Source organism: Poecilia latipinna, unplaced genomic scaffold, assembly GCF_001443285.1.
Source record: "Poecilia latipinna isolate Pla-1442-1.1 unplaced genomic scaffold, P_latipinna-1.0 Scaffold15, whole genome shotgun sequence".
Classification (NCBI taxonomy): domain Eukaryota; kingdom Metazoa; phylum Chordata; class Actinopteri; order Cyprinodontiformes; family Poeciliidae; genus Poecilia; species Poecilia latipinna.
In genome coordinates, this window is record NW_015112631.1 from 1275829 (window position 1) to 1297414 (window position 21586).

At 38.4% G+C, this 21586-nt stretch overlaps 1 protein-coding gene and 1 long non-coding RNA gene across 2 annotated transcripts; one reads left to right on the plus strand and one right to left on the minus strand.

Moving 5' to 3' along the window:
* The first annotated feature begins 4427 nt into the window (after positions 1 to 4427).
* klc3 (kinesin light chain 3) lies at positions 4428 to 19301 on the plus strand. The gene is made up of 14 exons (XM_015033460.1): positions 4428 to 4662; positions 7999 to 8250; positions 9552 to 9617; positions 10801 to 10965; positions 13005 to 13080; positions 14122 to 14267; positions 14342 to 14424; positions 14703 to 14790; positions 15116 to 15217; positions 15799 to 15972; positions 16100 to 16199; positions 16701 to 16872; positions 16996 to 17062; positions 18770 to 19301. Exons 2-14 carry the CDS (start codon positions 8038 to 8040, stop codon positions 18851 to 18853), a joined length of 1536 nt encoding a protein of 511 aa, XP_014888946.1. The 5' UTR covers positions 4428 to 4662; positions 7999 to 8037; the 3' UTR covers positions 18854 to 19301.
* LOC106948031 (uncharacterized) lies at positions 11392 to 18763 on the minus strand. Its single transcript, XR_001425100.1, has 2 exons — positions 18587 to 18763; positions 11392 to 11786 (listed from the first exon to the last, which is right to left on the minus strand). It is a non-coding gene; the product is annotated as an uncharacterized LOC106948031 (long non-coding RNA).
* Positions 19302 to 21586: the final 2285 nt, after the last annotated feature.

Consider the following 21586-nt stretch of genomic DNA (forward strand, 5'->3'; position numbering starts at 1 on the left):
ACTTATTGGAAACTCAAGACAGCCATAACATTATGATTTTTTACAAGTGTATGTACACTTTTGACCACAACTGTATGTCTCTGGATGAGCAAAGGGAGTATACAGCGTTAACTGGAGGGGCAACCTGCTACAAACACTGAGAGATTTTATAAATCCTGGCCGCCCCAGGGCACAAAATTACATCAATGGAACGTCGACCACAGTTCCTGCAGGTTCCCAGCCTGCCTATGGTCCCATATTTCTGCTCCTGTTCATGCCCACATAGTGAGGAACACACGGCATATGGACACACACAACTTGGATAGAGTGAGATTTGACAATGGAGAAGCAGCTTATTCATGGTCTGGTGTATTCAGAATTGCATTTCCACCACCAGTTGGACTCTTGCTGGGCAGGTGATATTAAATCCAAATGCTTAATGTGGCATCATACTAGTGCAACGATAAATGGGATGCATTAATATGACTTGTATTTGTTGCAAATAGTGACATTTTTCTGTCCTTCAAACAATGGACCTTGTTGTGTGATGCCAACGTCTCCACCCTAAATATACCAACCATTATGGTTCCATACTGTCGGGTGGCAACGATGGTAGGAGTTTGTACCACAACTCGTGGGTTGCTGATTCGATCCCCGTTCCATCTCTCTCTGTGTCCTTGGGTAAGACACCCTCCCTACCTGCTGGTGAAGGTCAGAGGGCCTGGTGGCACCGGAGCATGGCAACCTCACTTCTGACAGTGTGCACAGGGCAGCTGTGGCTACTATCCAGTCACTGTCAGCATGTGAACGTGTACATGAATGGATAAATGACTGAAATGTAGTGTGAAGCTCTTTGGGGTCCTCTGGACTTGGTAAAGTGCTGCACAAATACAGGGCATTTACCAATTTTACCATTATCCTAAGGCCCTACAGCTGAAGGGACCTGGAGTGGTACAGGTGGGTTGTATGGAGAGCTTTTACGATAAAAATAGACAAAATAACGTACCAACGTACCATCCCTTTCCCTCCTGAAGGAAAGTATGCCCATAGCATGATGCTTTCACCGCCATGTTTCACCATTCTTTCTCAAACTATAGCCAGTTTGAATGGCTTTCTTGCTGCTCTTCCAAGGCCAGATTTGAGGAGTGCATAACCAATCATCGTCCCATATGGTAAATAATGCTTCATGCCTTCAGGAAATATGCAACTGATGATTTCTTTCTAAGCACTTAAGCTCTGGTTCATAGTTGTTGCGTGATAATTTAGAGTTCGTGTGACGGTGACAGCGGGGTGCTCATGATGAAACCTGAGCTGGTCCTGAGGGGTCACTAAGGGGATCTCAGCGGCGAACTGTGGACTTCTATCTTTAGTGTTGCCTGTCCAGGTCCTCCAAAGGCTTCCGATTGAATTGCATTGACTCAGCGGTCATTTCATCATGACCCCCCTTCCTTCCTCTAACTCCCCATTTATTCCTAATTTCTAATCAGATGCATATCTTTTGACTTTTGTTGTGGAAACAAGTGGTACAGCTAAGAAAAGGCAGGAGGTCGAACTCAGATCACTGAGGTGATGGTCATTAAAAGGTGCAAAGACTTTATCATATTTGATGATTTATATTCATTTCATGTTCGTCTTCGTTAGGACTTCATGTTACATAACCTTAAGGCTGTCGTGAAGAACATTACTACCAGGAGAGTTTCTCAGCCATATTGACAGCATAGCTGAAGAAGTGGCTGAAGTATCTCACCACAGCTGTTTAATGAATCTGTTCTTGAAGGGTGGCCCTGTGATGAATTAGGGTTTACCCTGCCTGTTGCCCATTGACAGCTGGAAAGGCCTGTCAGCCCCTGTGAAACTAAGTAGCACAAAGAAGACTCTGATGGAGTGTAACTTTGGGGGAATGTAGACAGCTGCTCTTGCTTTTGTTTTCTATTTTTATATTCTGTTATATTGTCACTGCATTTCAAATACAGCTTAATAGTTTAAAATCACAAGCAAATGTTGTTTGGACACAGATGACATTAGTATTTATCTCTAGGAGCAATTACGCTTAAATAAAACATTGCAAAGTGGAAACTGTGATTTGCTTGCCTACAATTCAAGTTAATTATTACAGATTATCAATATTAATTCCTTGGCAGGGGTAAGATGTCAAAGATTCATTTTGTGTGACCCTAAACCAAATTTAAAGAAAGTTTGTTTCTGGAGGCTGATGCTGATACAGTTTGACAAACATACAAACACTTTGGGTAAAGTTTCCAGTGATGCAGGTTGTTTGAAAACATGCAAATTAAAATCTGCTCAAAGGAAAAACATGAGGTAGAACAAACATCTCATATTTTGTTGAAGACATTTTTAAAATAAGAAGTTGTTATTCTGAAAAAATAACCACCAAGCCAAAATTTAAGAACACTCAGCTCTTTAATGGATTATACACCCATTTTTAAAAATAACAGAAAACAACAGTAATTTGTTTTGTTTAATTAATCATAGTACATTTATTTTATTGATAATTTATATTTTACAATAAACACAAAAGGCCAATCAACTGTTTTTATAGGAAGTTTTTGTGGTTCCGATGGCAAAGTTTTCAGATTCTGCTCTAGTCTGACACCTAGTGGCCTTCCAAGGAAATGCATTGCCTAATTCTTTTCAATGTAATTGTTTTTTACTTTCTTTTTTTGCCTATCATATGAACTTCATAGAAGATTTTCAGCCATGTGACTTAAGACGGATGTCAGATATTTCTCTGTCATTGTTTCCATTTGTACCTTACGTCTATTTTTACCAGTGGATGCTGGTCAGGACTGCGGTAACTTGCTTCAGTTGCTAAGCATCATGTTTCTTCACTAATGTGTACTTTTTCACACACTGCCCAATCAAAACCTTCAGTTGAAATGACAAAATCTAGTTTTTATTAATCTGCTTTAACTCTCTGTGCAGCTTAGCTTTTGGTTGATCTGATCCCAGTTATCATTTGTGTATTTTTTTTTTAAAGGAATGCAAAGATAACTGATTAATGATTATTTTTGGCTTTTAAGCTGGAATGTTGTGCAGTGTTGTCAACGCATCCTCAAAGCGCGACCCTCCAACTGGGAGGTGAGAGAAAAATGACAATGTGTGAAATATTTAATCAGTGTAAACAGCAGCTACATGAAATTTGAGAGAGTTTGTAGTCAAATACTGAATAAAAAAAGCAAAGAAAACCTTTAAAAGAAAAAACAAAGCTGGTTTGAATTAAATAAAATTAAAAAGATACTGTTACACTAAACAAAGGTGACTAACAGTTATAATGAAGGTCATGGGGGTTAAAGGAGGATTTACAGGTCTGAACTGGTTTAGAGGGACTTAACTTTACACAGATGAGATTTTAAATTAAAGCAGCGTTTGTCCTCTACTCTCTAGTCAGAACTGATAATTGCACAACTTAATCCACTTTAGAAAAACATTATACCTTATATTTTCTGTGCATTCAGCATTGACTTTCATTGTTATACTAACAAGATCCAATTCTACGTTATATCTAAGATAACCTCTGCCTCCATCTTTGATTTTAATTAGAAAAAATTATCTGAATAGTTCTCTGCATTTTTTTAACTGACTTTTTCTTCATTGCTACAAAAGTCAATGTATCAGAACTTAATAACACATTGCAACATATATTAACTAATAACCATGAACATACAACATATGTATGTAACATGGTAACAAACACATGGTTAAAATCAGGTTTAAAAATTAGCCACAAGGCTGAAAAACGAAAAGATAAAACATTTTTAAGTAAATGTAGCTTCTTTCTTACAGATAAAACTATGAAAGTTTCCATAAAGGCCAAAAAGCATATAAAACGTATAGTTTGTTACTGATGCGTTATGACCTGCAGTTCCACTCTCCACCGAAAGATGGCGCTCACCCAGCCTGATCAAGAGCCCGGCTCCGCGGTGTATCATGGGATACGGATCAGGTAAGCTCCTCCGATTCATCAGGTTGAACATTACGGAGCAAATACAGGAAGTAAACAGACACGAATTTCAAAGTAAAAGTACGTTGCGTCGTTTTAACGTTTTACTTTAAACATAATGAAGCTATGTGTTATTTTTTTAGATAATAATGTTAACTTGCCTGTAAAGAATTACTGCAGCAAATGGAGCTAATGCAGATGGACACATTTTGTTTTCCAGTAAATAATATAAATAGACCCTGAGTCGTTCCAATCTGAATTTGGACACCACTGTCCTAAACAATTTCCTGTCATTTGAGGGCGAATTTTTGGTTCTTGCTCTCTTATGTTTTATATATTTGATCTTGATTACTTTTATTTATTTGTCGTGAAGCTGCTTTGTTTCGTAAGAGTCTAGATTACTTTCAAAGCTTGTGTAAATTAATTCCTTTGTGCCTTCTGCGCTCCTTGGACTTTTATTTTGAAGTTCTGAAGCGGAAGTGTTGCTTCCAGCGCCAGCTTGATGCTGTTTAACAACAGGAGGAGCTGACAGCCGAAGAAGCGACAGGTGAATGATTTACAACATCCAAATTTCACCTGTCCAGCACTTCGTTATATTAATGAAACCAAAACCGATCCTGTTCGACTGTTTCCGGCTTTGAGCTTCCAACTAAAATTAACATTTTGTTACCTAAAGAGTTGCCAAAAGGAGTAACCCGCTACGGAGGAGCCTTGTTTAGCAGGTATGCTATAAATAACTTTCATCGCCGAGCTTTTGTTTATATGTGTAAATGTGCTTATTTTTTATATTTGTGTTAATTATAGAGCAGTTTTATCTGGCAGCAGCCGCTTTGTAGCGCCAAACAGAGGTTATGTTTTCGCTGAAATCCGACACATTTAATTAATAAAACAGCAAACACGTCTGATGGCGTGACGCAGGTTTAATTATGTTGGCTTATTAGCAAAAAGGCTGATAAATTCCCTTTTTTCCCGATGTATGTGCGCTGAGGCCTGTTGCGCCGCCCACTGTAAACAGACAGGAGTTTTTGGGTCCTCCCATCCCTGCAGGTTCCGCTGTTTAGCAACCACCATTTATGTTTACCGTGAGTAATCTGCAGTCACGGTCTGCTCATCCCGTCTAGACGATTGGTTCAGGGATAATAAGGACATGTTCATACCCTCCATCTATCTGTAGGTGTGGGACTAAAGCACTGCATGTTTTAAATGTTTCACTACAGCTGGTTAAAATACTTCATACTTAAATATTTCTACATAATATTGTTGAGTGAACATTATAATTCAGGAGTACTGAAACAGAAAAATATCTTAAACATGCATTATTATACTGACTGTTATGGAAGAGAACAGGGGAACCTCACCGAAAAACATTCTTACTTTAATCTGAGAACATGGTTTTAATCTGCTAAAGAAAAGTCATCTAACTAAAATAAAAATTCAAAATTTAATCTAAGAATTATGGAAAAAAACAGAATTTTGACTTTATTCTATAAATTCTGGCTTCAATTTGAGAATTCGGAAATAAAAACAAAATTATGACTAAAAAGCTTGACTTGAATTAGAATTTTGGAAAAGATAATTCTCACTTCAATCTAAAAAAATCTGCTTTTAATCTGAGAATTATGGAATAAAAAGAGAATTATGACTTGAATCTATTAATTCTGGTGAAAAGTGAGAATTCTGACTTTATTCTGATTTTAATATGATAATCTGCAAAGAAAAGTCACTTGACTAATGTAAGAATTCAATTTCTTATCTGAATTCTGTTTTATGCAAGAATTAAGATTTTAATTTTAGGAATTCTGAATTAAACCTGAAAATTAAATCATCTTCCAAAGATTCTTGATTACCGACTTGGCAGAATGCTGTTGCCGATGTTTGCAGTAATATATACTAATGGTTTGCAGTTTCTGGTTTTCTTTGGTTTGGCTTGTTTTGAATACTTTCATAATGACTTTTACTATAAAAAGTAATGTTTACACATTTGTTATTCAAAAGAATATATCAAAAAATAATCATCTCTTTTAGAAAACCTTCCCAGCTTTGATTTTCACTCCGTTGCTTTAAATGCACCTGCTGGATGCAACCTTCACACAGAGTGCATGCAAAATGCTAAACTTCTCATTTATTTACAGAAGTTGCAGCATATAATGGCTCAAACATCTGAAATCCAACACTTGTGAGAGTCACATTCTGTTGACTTTCTAACATCAAAGACATTAATGTGAACAAATGAGGAATAAAACACAATGATCGTCTGCAGCGTTACGTTTGGCTGGGGAGGGGAAACAGGAAGAACCGGGTTAATGAACAAAACTTTCTCCAGTTCTGGACAGCAGAACCACAATCAGTGAAAAAACAAAGAAAAAAACAATTTCAACTAATGACAAGGGAAACGATTGCTGGTACCTTTAGTTTCAATCTTTGTGGAAATTCAGTGTAAATGTTGCAGCAAAAAGATTGAAAACTTGTTTTAAAAAAACTACATTTTCTGTTAAAATTGTATTTAAAAATAGTAACTGGTTCCTTTTACTTTCTAGCCAAAGTTATTAAGAGCTGTTATGGAAGTCCAATGCTGACTCGTGTCACCCAGTAAAAGTCAAATGAAGATTTCATGTCTTGTTTTCACCAGTCGTCGGTTTTTTATATTTTTATTTGACTGTTATTGAGTTGTTCCCTCTTTGTTCCCTCCGGTTTGTTTCCATCAAACCTACAACTTCCTTTATTCTCCACCTGTGGATGAGTCAAAGTCTCCTGCTGAAAACCTCAGATAATCTAGTAATCTAACAATTTGCATGTTTTTGCTCTAATTAGCAACTGCAGTTTAAGAATGGTGCAAATTTAATCCAAGAGTAAAGGTGATGATGGATATATTATTAATTAGAGTCAAATATTACTGAGAAATTAAAATATTTTAACAATGAAAAGATACACAAAGTATTTGTCTTCTGTTTGTTTTAGTTTAATAATAAACAGGAACTCGGATTTCCTTAGACTTTTACTCAGAAGCACCAAATCTGCTTTTAATGATATTTTTATTGCTAAATGAAACAAGCATCCTTTTGTTGCTGAGAATAAATAGTATTATTATTAATATCCTTTTATCTAATAAGGGAATAACAAGACTCTAGTGTTCAAGAGAAGCAGATTTGTCATCTGTTGCTGTTTGTGCGTCAGATTTACCGGTGTACCAGAAACATGCAAACATAAAGGTTCTGGCTCTGGACTTTTGCATGTAAAAGAGGAAAATGTGATTTATTGATTTAAAATCCATGTAATTAAATAATTGAAATTAACTAAAGTCCCAACGCTAATGAGAATATAATTAAAGACTCGGTTATATGGTTTTTGGTCATTTTAAGTCAGTTTCTACTATCACCAGCTTTTTCTGAGAATTTGCATTAATTGCCTTTTATATCAAAAGGCAATTTGGGGTTGTTTTTTTTTGCTACTTTTTAAATTATTTTTTCCACTTAATACAGAATTTTTCAGATTCCTCTTTGTCCAAATTGGTGATATATTGACCTGCAATTTGTTGATTTTTAGTCTGATTCATAGTTTTTTCTCAGGTTTGTCAGGTAGCTTACATAAACAGACCTCAGAGAAATTAACAGGTTGTTAATAATAGATGATTAATAATATATCCTATACCTAAAACTATGCTTTTATTTTATTTAGGTCTGTTTTTATAAGAATATAATGGAAATTCATTGAGATTTAAGGTTTTTATTAATTAAGATAAATTTGAAATCATTTAAAACAAATCTTAATTTTTAAAATTCTATTTTTTCTCTTCATTAAAAGCTTTTAAATAATTTGTCCAAACTCATTCAGAGAAACATTTATATATTTTTATTAATCAAGGTAGAAGAGGAAGCTGTTTGTGTTATTTTTGTTCAGCATAAAGCAGAAGTTGTTTAGTTTCTGTCAGCTGTGAACCAGGTTATTGTTGTTATTGTCTGCAGCTCAATGTAATTCAATATTTCCTCCTATTTTTCAATAGCAGCAATTCCTCTTCGTTCCCCTTTTCGCTGTTTCAACCCTCTTTCTGCTGTTCTCAGGTCAGTCGCAGGTTGAGCAGCAGCATCGAAGCAGGAAGCATGCTGTCGGGGGAGGAGATCCTGTGCAGCACGCAGCAGGTGATCGCAGGGCTGGAAGCTCTGAAAGGGGAGAACTGCAGTTTGCTGGACGACCTGCAGGAGGCGATGGAGAGCCACCCGGCGTCTCACGGCGGCGGCGGCGTGGAGCAGGAGAAGAGCAGCATCATCCGACAGTCGCTGGAGAGGATCGAGCTGGGGCTGAGCGAGGCGCAAGTACGTCAAACCTGCGACGCACGATGCTGCTTCAGAAGTTACTTTAAAATTACTATCTTAGCCCCGCCCCCAATTTTGGAAAAATTCCCCTAAAGTGGGCGGAGCCAAGATACACTGAGCTTTTTAGACTCCTCTAATGACTTTTTTCTAAACAGTGACTAGTGACAAATCTTTCAACTTTTTTTCAGGTGCAATAGCCATGTTCAGCTAAAGAGGGCACACTGTGGTTTTAGACGTTATTTTAAACTGTAACTAGGAAAACCCCGCCTCAAATTTAGAAACATTTCCTCTTCAGTTGGCGGGGCCTCAAGTGGATTAAGTGGGGGGAAAGCGATGTTGGCAGCTTAACGAATTTGTTGCTCTTTTTAGTGACATTTCTGACCCCTCTAGCGACTTTTTTGTATTTTTACAAAATATGACTATCTAGAAAATAAATCAATTTTCTGAGATATCAAAGACTTTTATGGCAACATGTGAAAGTTCCCTGTCACTCTGCAGCTCTGCTGTGTCCAGAGCGAGCAGCCAGTGCCTTTATACCCAACCTAGTGTGTAACGCTAAGCAAGCGGTACTGATGTAACCAATAGGAAAATTCAACTGCAGTATCTGCTGTCCAACCCAAAGACGGCAGCTCTGAGACAGTTTTGTTTTTTTGGCAAAATGTTGCAGAATTAAATAAAAGTACACAAAAATGGTAACATTTGCACAGAAACATAAAGATAGGCCCTTTAAAAAAGACTTAAAAGTGCAAATGAAACTGATATTTCTAGTTCAGGAGCTTTTATTTCATTATTCTTAGATAATGAAATAAATATAAATATTTTATCGACTTTGTCACTACATATAGTGACTTTTTAGACCGTCGATCTAGAGACTGCACGCTGCTGCTCTAGAAGTTATTCTAAACTGTAAATAGAATAGCTTCGCCCCCAAATTTGTAAAAGTTCCCCTAAAGTGGGCGGAGCCACAAACCACTGAGGGGCGTGGCCAAGTGGGTTAAGTGGGAGGAAATCACTGTTGGCAGGTTAACAAACTTCCTTTCTATTTAGCGACTTTTAGACTCCTCTAAGACTTTTTTTCCCAAAATGTGACCAGTGACAAACTTTTGCAATGTTTTCCTGATTGATTGCTGTTATCGTTGATTCTGTTTCAAATTGGTTTTGATGAACCATGGGAAGTCCTTTCTCGGTTCCATACCTGTGAAATGTGCTACAAAAATAACACTTGTCATTAGACTTTTCAGATTAAGATTATAAAACTTTATTCATCTAGAGTTCCTAGTTAATTTTAATACTCCGTGCAGGTGATGATGGCTCTGTCGTCTCATCTTGGCTCACTGGAGGCAGAGAAGCAAAAGTTACGAGCTCAGGTAAGACGTGTGGCTGTCTGTGAATGAAATCATAGATTTTTTTAAGTTCTGTAGCTTAAATTACCAAATCTTTTGCTTGGATTTTGACTAAAATCAGATCTTAGGCTTTGATCAGACAGCAGGCGAATGTGATCCATATCCGTCTTTGTCACGGCAGTCTGAACGGCCCGATTCCAAACTTTTCACCCCCCCAAAAAAAGGATTTGTTCCACTTCTGTACGGATATAAGTTAACGTATGTGATAATTGTCAAAGCCTTTGCAGCAGAGATGTATATTTTTCAGTGTCTAGCGATTTGATTCCAGCGTTTAGAGTTAAATTTGACTCAGAAGCTTTTTTTAATTCAGAAACCAATTTTTGTATTCAAATGGTCTGGAGGTTTTGTTTAAATCCTGTGACTGAAGAGGAAAAACTGTGTAAACAAATAAAACATTTATTACAAACAATTCTATAAGGTTCCATAATGTATCAATCGGTTGATGTCTAAACAAAAATATTTAAACTACCAGAATTAGGTTAGCTTAGCTGCCTTGCTTTTTCTTAAATAAAAAAATATCAATTAATCCTCACACATCCAGCGGCTGAGTGAATCCATGATGTGATATGCAAATAGGAGCAGCAGCGACATACAACTGAAATGCTTTTTAAATCTATTTGTGAGCATTTTGGATCAACTACGAATTCCCAGGATTAGGGATTGCGATTCTTTAAAGAATCGATTTTTTTTCTGCACCTCTGCTCTTCAGTCAGAACGCTCATGTCGCATTTTGTCCAACCTTTACGTCATTGACGAGACATGACTCATAATTCTGCACCAGAAGACGCCGCAGTCGGTAAATCTGGACGTCAACAATGGAAGAAATGTATAATTAGAAACTGACTGAGTCTGAGTCAGTGAACGCATCACAGCTGAGCTCCGACTCCACATCCAGATTTCTCCACAGAAGTTAGTCAAATTTTCTTTTGCCTGATTTTATTATTTTTCATCACTTATATGAATTATTGTCTTTTTTGTAGTTAAAGTGCCAAAATTTCCACTTTTATATTTTGGTCCATCTGATGATGTAATTTTTAAATGTTTGATAATTTGATCAGTTATTCAGTACTTGAGTCGACTTTTTACCAAACACTTTTTTACTTGAGTAAAATGTTTGGTACTGTACCCACCTCTGGTCCACCGTCAGGTGCGCCGCCTCGTTCAGGAGAACCAGTGGCTGAGGGACGAACTCGCTGGCGCTCAGCAGCGGCTGCAGGACAAGGAGCAGGAGGTCGTGACCCTGGAGGAGCAGAACAAACACCTGCAGTTCATGTCCTCCATACGCAAATACGACCAGGACGAGCCGCCTCTGGTGAGAACCAGCAACCTACAGACTCCTCACCGATCCGACTGTTCAGGGAACCAAACACTTACATTTAAACCACTGAAAGAAGAGAAACAGTTTCCCTGACTAAGCAGCTGCAATCACTTTCTGGACAAACGTCACTAATGCTGATGTCAGGGCCCATATATTGATACTAGAGGTGTGCAAATCGATCGGCCACCGATCATAATTAGCTGATTTCCGTGAAAAAGTTTTTTAAAAAGTGATCGTCGATCACCTGTATCTCATTCGCAGTCTGCGTGTGCAGCTGGTCTCCTCTTTCCTTCACACTGCACAAACACAGCAGCAAATCCTAAGCGATGTGGAACTCTTGATGCTGATTCACAGCAGCATTTGTGAGTCCAGGTTTTAAACATGCCATCAGTTTTTCTTGTGTTTAAATGTTTTGTGTTATTCTTGTGTTAGCTGGTCCCACTGAGCGATCCCCGTCTGTTCAGGCTCTGTGTGCTGCAGCTCAGGCCTCGACTGTCCGTCAGGTGGCTGGACTGAGGAGCAGAAAACACAGAATCATCATCACAACATTCAGAACAATGCAAACACTCACTGCTGATGTAAACTGAGTTTCTGTCAAGTACCAATGAGCAGTCAGTATCTTACTGGTAGAGGACAGCGGCCATGTTGATCTCAGTTTGGATAATCAGGGAGAAATGCTTGCATAAGAGTCAAAGGTAGAGGTGTGCCAATCGATCGGCCACCGATCGTAATCGGCTGATTTCCGTGAAAAAGTGATGGCCCATCACCGTCTCTTGTGGCCAATCAGCAAACCGATCACATTTATCTCACTTCGCCTGCCTGCGTGTGCAGCTGATCTCCTCTTTCCTTCACACGGCTCGAGCGCGCAGCAGCAAGTCCTAAGCCATGTGGTGAGGCACTTCAACGCTCTGAGACTGAATGGGGGATGTTTGCGTGTTGTGGCGGAAAATTACCTCGCTCGTCAAAATGCACCAACACGACGAATCTAATGTGACATTTAAAAAACAAACACTTGACAGAGTTTGGCTCCATCGAGGCTCAATGCAGGAAAACAATGACATCTGGAGCAGCCAGTGAAGCAGCGCACAGCTACAAACACCCAGAAAGCTAAACAAAATAACCTGAAAAATTATTTAAGTCTTCGTGCTGCGATGTAAGACGCTGGTTCTGCTCTCCTGTTGAACCGCTGCTACGCTACAGGTAGTAATATTTCACAGACGGAGCTTCGCTTCTGCTCCACCTGGTAGTGACTCTCACACCGAACCTGCTTAAAGCATCTAACCTAAAAAAATACATTTTACATACGTATTAAAACTTTCGCTGTCCTAACATGAGACAGATAATCTCTAAAAAATAATCGATCTCCTCCTCCTGTGTTCTGCAGAATTTCTCTGTTCAGTCAGAACCAGCCACTCAGAACCAGCATTATTCAGCTAGCCAATAAGAAACAACCAATCAGAACCAGCATTATTCAGCTAGCCAATAAGAAACGACCAATCAGAACCAGCATTAATCAGCTAGCCAATAAGAAACAACCAATCAGAACCAGCATTAATCAGCTAGCCAATAAGAAACAAGCAATCAGAACCAGCATTAATCAGCTAGCCAATTTATTTTTGATACAACCTGCGTTTGACTTTGAGCGAATGTTTCCTTTTTTACTTGACATTATTTGATTTAGGCAGATTTATTTGTCTCATGTATAATTTATGGAACTGAGAGGCTTACTGTTAAATATTATTTTACTGATTGCAGGTTTTTCAGTCGTCCTTTTGACTTAATAGCTGCTGTATTGTGCCTGCAAGTTTTTAGCATGTTTTATGCCTAATTTAGGTGAATTTATTGCCAGATCATTTTTTTTATTTTGTCACATCACATAGTAGCATTTATAGTAGCGGTATCGGAATCGGCAGCAGAAAACCTGATCGGAGCATCCCTAATTGATACATGAAACCCAACAAGAGAGAGGGTGTACTTTCTTTTTCAGTGTCTGCTGGAGCCATTTTAAATGTTTGTGCTGCTTTTTATTTCAGGATGAGAAAGAAACTTCCTCCAACAAGGAGTCTCTGGATGATCTGTTTCCTGCTGAAGACGAGGAACCGTCCCAGAGTAAGACGTTACGATTTCAGATTACGCTGACTGTCGCGTTCTGATTCTGGAGAAATGGCTGGGCTGCAGAAAGCCTGTTTTCCAAAACTTAGAAGGCAACTAAAATACATTTGTGTTGATCAGTAAAGAAGAAAACCTGTTATGTTAGTCTTGCTGCCATAAAATGTTAAAAACCTAAAGAAGGGTCCTGGGGCGGCGCAGGGGCGGGGCACAACCCTCGTATTGAGGCCTTAGTCCTTGTGGTGGTAGTCGCAGGTTCGATTCCCAGTGTGGCGACATTCGCCGCATGTCTTCTCCCTTTCTCATTACCCTGTTTCCTGTCGAACTGCTTTCAAGTAAAGGCCACTAGAGCCAATAAAACTTTAAAAGAAAAAGAGCTGAATAGGAGGATATTGTTTTAAAGAAAAAAGTATAAAGTTAGTGAGTCACATTATTGATGCATCAGATTTATTTCAGATTTGTTTGTAAGTTTTAGATTTGAAGCTGATTTCTTAATAATTTAACTTATTACAAGACATTTTTTCTACGTTGTGAAATAATCTGCCAGTGGGATTATTAATTTAAAACAAGCTCCTATATCTTTCTGAAAACTTGCTTGTGAGTTAATTTTATATTATTTCAAGTTTTCTTAGATATTTGGTCTAGAAACTATACAAAAATACTTGGTAAGATTTTGTGTTTTTGTAGTGTATGTGCAGTACAATGGCTGCTGGAAAAGTCACGTGTTTTGTTGTTGATTTACCATCCAGAAATCACTTGCTTGCTGTCTTCTTGGTTTTCCAGGGGGCTCCACTTCTGCTTTTCAAAGATGTACAGTTGTATAATTGAGTATCCGTTTGCAGCCAATTTCACGTGTAAATGTTGATTTGGTGGACGTGGCAGGCAGCAGCTTATCTGGATCTAAAGTGACAGAGATCATTCTGAATTGATCAGACTAAAGTCTAAGAATGATTTTGTGCAAAACATGTAATGAACATGTTATTGATTTATTATTGATTTATCCTAAACTGTTCAAGAACTCATGTATTTGTTTTGTTCCAGTGTCCCAGCCTCATCACAGCAGCGCAGCGGCGGCGGCCCAGCAGGGCGGCTACGAGATCCCCGCCCGCCTCCGGACGCTCCACAACCTGGTCATCCAGTACGCGTCGCAGGGTCGCTACGAGGTCGCCGTGCCGCTCTGCAAGCAGGTGAAACCGGCGGCTCGCCGTCTGCTCCTGTTTCTGACCAAAACGGCCGCAGAGCTGATGATGTCACCCAACAGGCTCTGGAAGACCTGGAGAAGTCCTCTGGTCACACACACCCAGACGTAGCAACCATGCTCAACATCCTGGCTCTGGTGTACAGGTGAGGCGGCACACACCAGGGTGTTGAAGTATTTTAGTATAGTTTTTATATACTCTACCCACCTCTTGGCCTTCTTAAAGTAAGAGATATTTATCTAATTTGCTTAGAAATGTCACAAAATCCAACAAAAAACAAAGAAAAATAAGTAAAAACAGAAAAATAAGGATATTATGGTTCAGTTTGGATTAAATGAGGTAAAGAAAAATAAAGTTTTGGTGATTTATTAATTCATGTTAGAATTTCACTGTTTTGTTGACTGATTCTTGGTTAAATCGCAGAGATCAGAATAAATATAAAGAGGCAGCGAACCTGCTGAACGATGCGTTGGCGATCAGAGAGAAAACCCTTGGCATGGATCATCCAGCTGTGAGAAATCATCTTTAATCAATCAGGAAATAATTACCCTTTATTCACTCGTACTGTTACAACCGTGCCACTATTACTGCAACTTTGTTTTTAATTACGACTTTATACTCTTGTTTTATTGTGACTTTATTCTAGATTTATAACATTATTCTGTATTATTATGACTATAGACTCGTATTATTGCAATTTTTCCAGAATTGCAACTTTTTATTCTAGTTTTATTACATAATTCTCATTGTTACGAGTTTTTTCTCTTGTAATGTTCTGATTTTATTCTCGTATTATAATGACTTTAATTATAAAGTTTTATTGTGTGTTTCTGCAGGTGGCAGCTACACTCAACAACCTGGCTGTGCTTTATGGTAAAAGAGGAAAATACAAAGAAGCGGAGCCGCTTTGTAAACGAGCTCTGGAGATCCGAGAGAAAGTAAGACGAGGAGACTTCCCAATGATCACCATTTGCTATAAACCCAAACTGCTTTTACTAAACACATTTTGTCTACAGACACAAGACCTACATAATAAACACTGAACAAAAATCCAGTGTAATAAACATCTACCAAATAAAATATGTTTATGCTTAAATTAGCCACATTTTAACCTCATTGGCCAGAATCAGCAGCTCAGGCGACCAGCGGTCGGCCAGAAAACTGCATCAGTATTAAGTTAAATATCTGCATTATTTCATCCACTTTATGCAAAATGGCCGTCCTGCTGTTACTGAAACAATCCCGCATCATGATGACACCACCGCCGTGCTCTAGCAGAACCAAACGTGTCGGTTCGTCATTTCTAAACATCTGCAGTCTCTACAAATGGCTCCAGGTTACTTTCCAAACTTGTGTAGAGCCAAAATGTTAACAATCAGCCTGGCGTTTCCAGCTCCACTTATTAAAGGGGCGGTGTCACATAAAATCGGCTTTACGTCCTGTTAGGATGTTCAGCTGGTCCCGACCTTTCGGGTCAGATGGAAGTCACGGCTCTGCTCTCTGTGCCTGCGTGGTTCAGGTTCTGGGTACGGAGCATCCCGACGTGGCCAAGCAGCTCAACAACCTGGCGCTGCTGTGCCAGAACCAGGGGAAGTACCAGGAAGTGGAGCAGTACTACGAACGCGCTCTGCACATCTACCAGAGCAAACTGGGGCCGGACGACGCCAACGTGGCCAAAACCAAGAACAACCTGGTGAGACCAGGCAGAAACCCGTTTCTAATCCCGGTTTTAATCCCTGCTAATCTGGTGGAAAGAAAACTCAAAAGCAGACATGTTTTTTTTTTTAACTGGTGTTGCTGCTTTTGTTTCTTCTTTCCAGGCGTCATGTTATCTGAAACAGGGGAAATACAGACAAGCTGAAGCGCTTTACAAAGAGATTCTGACCAGAGCTCATGAAAAGGAGTTCGGATCTGTGGAGGGTAAATAAATGAATAAAAACCTTTAAAATGTATTTCTTTCTTTACTTTTATTTTTCCTTTTTCTCCTTTCTTTCTCTGTTTCTTTATTTCTCGACTTATTTTTTTTCTTTCTTTCACCAAGTTGTGCCTCAATGATCCCATTGATCAACTGAAAAGTGAAGCTTCTAGTAGAAAGTTTTTATTGTTGCTGCTGATTTAGACAAAATATCTCCTAGATGATAAAACAGAAAATATTTAGTTTAGAAACTAAAACCTTTTCTTTTAAGTTTGATAAAACTTCTCTGTCCTACAATAATTTATTCTTTTCTTGGTTTTATTAAAATAAAGCATGTTTAATTTATTACTCTGCAGTTAAAAAGAAAAAATAAATTAATTCAATCAGGAAATTATTTTTGACTTTTGATCTTTTGTCCCAAAGATCAAAACGTTTGGAAACGCCGGCTGAACATCTGGAAAGTGAATCTTTCATTTTCAGTCGTTGTTGCCGTGTCTGTCGTCTAGGAGACGGCCGTCCCCGCTGGTCCAACATGGAGGACGGCGGCGCCGCGCAGGACGGACTGAAGCGCAGCAGCTCCTTCACCAAACTCCGGGAGTCGATACGCCGGAGCAGCGAGAAGCTGGTCCGCAAGCTCAAAGGAGTCGGGATGGAGGAGATGACCCCGAGGAATGCTGGGTAATTTTCCAGAACACGGCAGCAGAAATCCCACTTTAACTTGATCTGAAGCCACAACGAGTGAAAAATCTAAGATGGCTTCTGGAGTTTTGCCTGGTGGCTCATCTTTGGTTTCCTTTGCAGGATGAAGAGGGCGAACTCTCTGAACGTGTTGAACGTTGGAACCAGAGAAAATCTCGACGGCACCCAGGTGATTTTCAAAGACAAAACATTCAGTTTTAAGCTGCGGTTGGTAGAGAAAAGCTTCACATCCCTACACAGCGCTATGCTAACACATGCTAACGCTACACTGACATGGTATTTAGTGGAAGCTAATGCTAAAGCTCTAATTTAATTAGATTTTCATCATTAAACACAAGTTTAAAGTTTTTTGTTTTAACAAGTTTTGCATTTCATTATGAAAGTTTTCTAATTTGAACAAGTTTTTTATTTCTTATATGTTTTTCATTTTAATGAGTTTCTCATGTCTTTATTCTGAGATTTTTCTCTTAGTGAGTTTTTGATCTTATACGAGTTTTCAGGTTTTACATGTTGTTGCAACGAGATCCTGAAGCTGTTTCCAAACTCTGGCCGTTTAGACCTGATCAGGTTTGTAGCTGCTGATTTCGATTCCGATCACCCAGGAGGGCCGATCATTTTTTTATTAGGTATAAATGCTGAGCCGACAAAATGGAAAAATAATCTGCCAATAAATTCACTTTAAATGCAAAATACTTGCAGGCACAGAACAGCAGCTATTCAGTCAAAAGGACGACTGAAAAACCTGCAATCAGTAAAACAATATTTAACAGTAAGACTCTGTTCCATAAATTATACATGAGTAAAATAAATCTGCCAACATCGAATAACGTCAAGAAAAAAGGAAACATTCATTCACTGTCAAATGCAGGTTGCATCAAAATAAACAATCCTGAGTCATTAAATCATAACTTCCAGAGAGAGGCTAGCTGATTAATGCTGGTTCTGATTAGTGCTGGTTCTGATTAATGCTGGTTCTGACTGAGCGGAGTAATCCTGCAGGGAGGAGGCTGAGGAGATCCATTATTTTCAGAGATTATCTGTCTTATGTTAGGACATAGTGAAAGTTTTAATACATATGTAAATTATTTTTTTGTTGTTTTAGTTTGGTGCTGCAGCTTTAAGCAGAGGTTCAGTGTGAGAGTCACTACCAGGTGGAGCTTGAGCGAAGCTCCGTCTGTGAAATATTACTACCTGTAGCGTAGCAGCGGTCCAATACCGAGAACAGAACCAGCGTCTTACATCGCAGCTCAAAGACTTCAATTATTTTTTGGATTATTTGCTTAGCTTTCTGACCGTCATGCTCTTCCTGGTGAGTGTTGGAAAAACATGACCCTCCAGATGTCATTGTTTTCCTGCATTGAGCCTTGATGTATCAAGTGTTTGGTTTTTAAATGTCACATTAGATTCGTCGTGTTGGTGCATTTTGACGAGAGAGGTAATTTTCCGCCACAACACGCAAACATCCCCCATTCAGTCTCAGAGCGTTGAAGTGCCTCACCACATGGCTTAGGACTTGCTGCTGCGCGCTCGAGCCGTGTGAAGGAAAGAGGAGATCAGCTGCACACGCAGGCAGGCGAAGTGAGATAAATGTGATCGGTTTGCTGATTGGCCACAAGAGACGGTGATGGGCCATCACTTTTTCACGGAAATCAGCCGATTACGATCGGTGGCCGATCGATTGGCACACCTCTACCTTTGACTCTTATGCAAGCATTTCTCCCTGATTATCCAAACTGAGATCAACATGGCCGCTGTCCTCTACCAGTAAGATACTGACTGCTCATTGGTACTTGACAGAAACTCAGTTTACATCAGCAGTGAGTGTTTGCATTGTTCTGAATGTTGTGATGATGATTCTGTGTTTTCTGCTCCTCAGTCCAGCCACCTGACGGACAGTCGAGGCCTGAGCTGCAGCACACAGAGCCTGAACAGACGGGGATCGCTCAGTGGGACCAGCTAACACAAGAATAACACAAAACATTTAAACACAAGAAAAACTGATGGCATGTTTAAAAACTGGACTCACAAATGCTGCTGTGAATCAGCACCAAGAGGATTCCCCACCAGGAGTCTCCAAAAGCTGGTCGCTGCAAAGTGGGGGGTCAAAGGTCGAACTTGACTGTAGGAAAGTTATCCTGACCAGCAACAAGGTTTAAGTCTGTCTGCAACATTTCCTTTTCTTGCTCCTGTTTTCTGAATTATAAGAATCAAGTTTAACAATTTTAAACGCTAAACTTTTAAAACAAAATAATCTATTTATGCTTTTTACAACCAAGGAGAAATATAGAAATCTCAAATAGTTTCAATAGAAATGTTCAGCAAAGAGATGCAAACATTATGTGTTTATAAAGTAGGTTTTTTTAATCAAATTTCACATATCTATCAATAAATGATATCTTTAAATTCAACAAAATTATGATCAAACTTTTTTTTTTAAGCGCTGGTCGAAGTAAAGTGAGTTGAAGTTGAACAGTATTTAATTAAAAACATGAAGTTTTCTTTTATCTTCGATTTGGGACCAAAATTGCAACATTTCTTCCACTTCCAGCTGCTGTTACTTTTTCAAACCAATCAAACCCTTTGAGCAGCCTGTTCCCCTCCGGGCCGGTGGGGGCGCTGCACCGAGAGCCACTGAACGAAATAACATAAAAACCTCTGAAGACGCTGAGCCAACTTCCTTCTTCATGAAATGTAAACAGAGATGGAGTATCATCAGATTTTAGAGGTTGGAGGATTTCTCTTGTTTTTGGCTAAAGACCACAAGCCGCTTCTCCTGCTAGCGCTAGGCTAGCGTGTTTGTTTTAGTTGTATTTACCCAGAATGCCCTGCGCTGTAGTCCACCGCTAGGCAAGCAAACCAGAGTTCAATTAAAGCGGACCAAACAGGACTGGTGTGAATGTACAACGGTGTATTTGGGCCATTGTAGATATAAAAGAGAAGTAAATTTCTGCCAAAAATTCAGAAATTTTGATTTTATCTTGAAGTTTTTATATATAAAAAACAAGGAAATTTCTGAGTTTGAAAAGTCAAAAATTTGCTAAGGAAAACCTGAAATTTTGAAATTAATCTCAAAAATATTCTAGAAAACAACTTGGAAAGTAAAAAAAAAAAAAAAAATCATCTTTGAAACTGAAATTTCCAAGTTTATTTCTTGAAAAGTTCTGGATTTTTTTGGTGGAAATTAAAATTTTTTCTTTCTTTCTACAACGGCCTTAGTATGCTGCCACATAAACGGACCTCCGTTTAAAACTACATAATGGAGTCAACTGACAACAGAAACCTGACAGATTAGGAGGATTTTTAACAGAAAGATCATTTTTTAAATTAGGTTTTGACACTAAGACGGTTTCTCTTTTGTTGACTCATTTTCTGCTTTTATAGATTAAATTTGACTAAATTTGGCGAGCCTGACTAGGTCCTGCCCTTTTTACTACACAGAGAAAGTGATTGTCAGAATCTTTCTCTACACAAATAAAACAACTTTACTGCATTTTTATGAACTTTTTGCATGTTTTACTTGTAAAACACTAAAAACTTTGGACCCAGCTGGTTAATAATTTCTGGCAGGAAGAAACATTTGAAAAAGTTTATAAAATTGTAGCTTTATTTTCTGTTTTAGTGACGTATTTAAAGGTCAGAGGTCAAACATGTTCTTGTTAAAGATGGAAGTGTCTCCATGTTCTGACTGTCAGATTTCTTTTTTATGAATAATGATTGTATATTTGCTGTGGTAAATCATCGCTGTTTGTTTGGGGAGTTATAAGTTAGTTACCATGGAAACCGTATTTAAAAAACACATTTAGGGTTAAAACTGAAGAAGTTTAGTTTAGAGGAATGTCTGTTTTATATCTGCAGCTTTGTAAAGAGTTAAATAGGATTAAAGAGAATTTAAACCACGACTTGAAGTTTTTGTGTATTTTCTGTTTACTTATGTTATTTTTAAAAATCAGCTTCAAATACTTTGCTTTGTGCTGTTGCTTTTCTTCTGCAGAGCGTCCCTGCCCCTCCCCCACCTAATGCTGCAAGTTTTACAATGACGTTTTTCAGGTTGGCTGCTTGGAAATATTTCCACTCAAATGAGTGTTTAGCTTAGTTTTAATGATAAGCTAAGAATTAGTTTGACTAATAGCAGATTAATAGAATTGTGGCCACGACTGCTAAAAAAAAGAAAAAGATGAAAAAGTAATTTGAGTCTTGATTTATTCTCAATGCCTTCCAACCAAAAATGTAATGAATGACACCTTCTCCCCTTCACAATAAAAGCATACATTCACATGTGAAATATATACATTGTATCCACCACAACAGAAAAGAATAAAAATCACAATATGATAAACATAAAAATGTGTTAAAAACTGTGAAGGTATAAAATGAAAGTAGACAAAGGGAGCAATTAGTAATACCAGAAAAACAAAACTTATTAAAAATGCACCACAGAATCCCGACCCGACTATCAAACTTTAGATCAGAGCTGCAGAGGTTCAGCTAATATGAATGCATGTTGCTGCAGCAACATAAAGGAGCTGGTAGAGTTTAATATTCTAAATAAAATATGTTTTTAGTTTTATGGGCCTAAAATATCTCAGCTCTTTGAAATAAACAACTTTTTCCTGTTGAAGATCTAAAGTTTAGATTTACCCTAAAAACCTCGTTATGTTGCAATAAACCTGATAATGTTGCTGAAGCTTCAGTC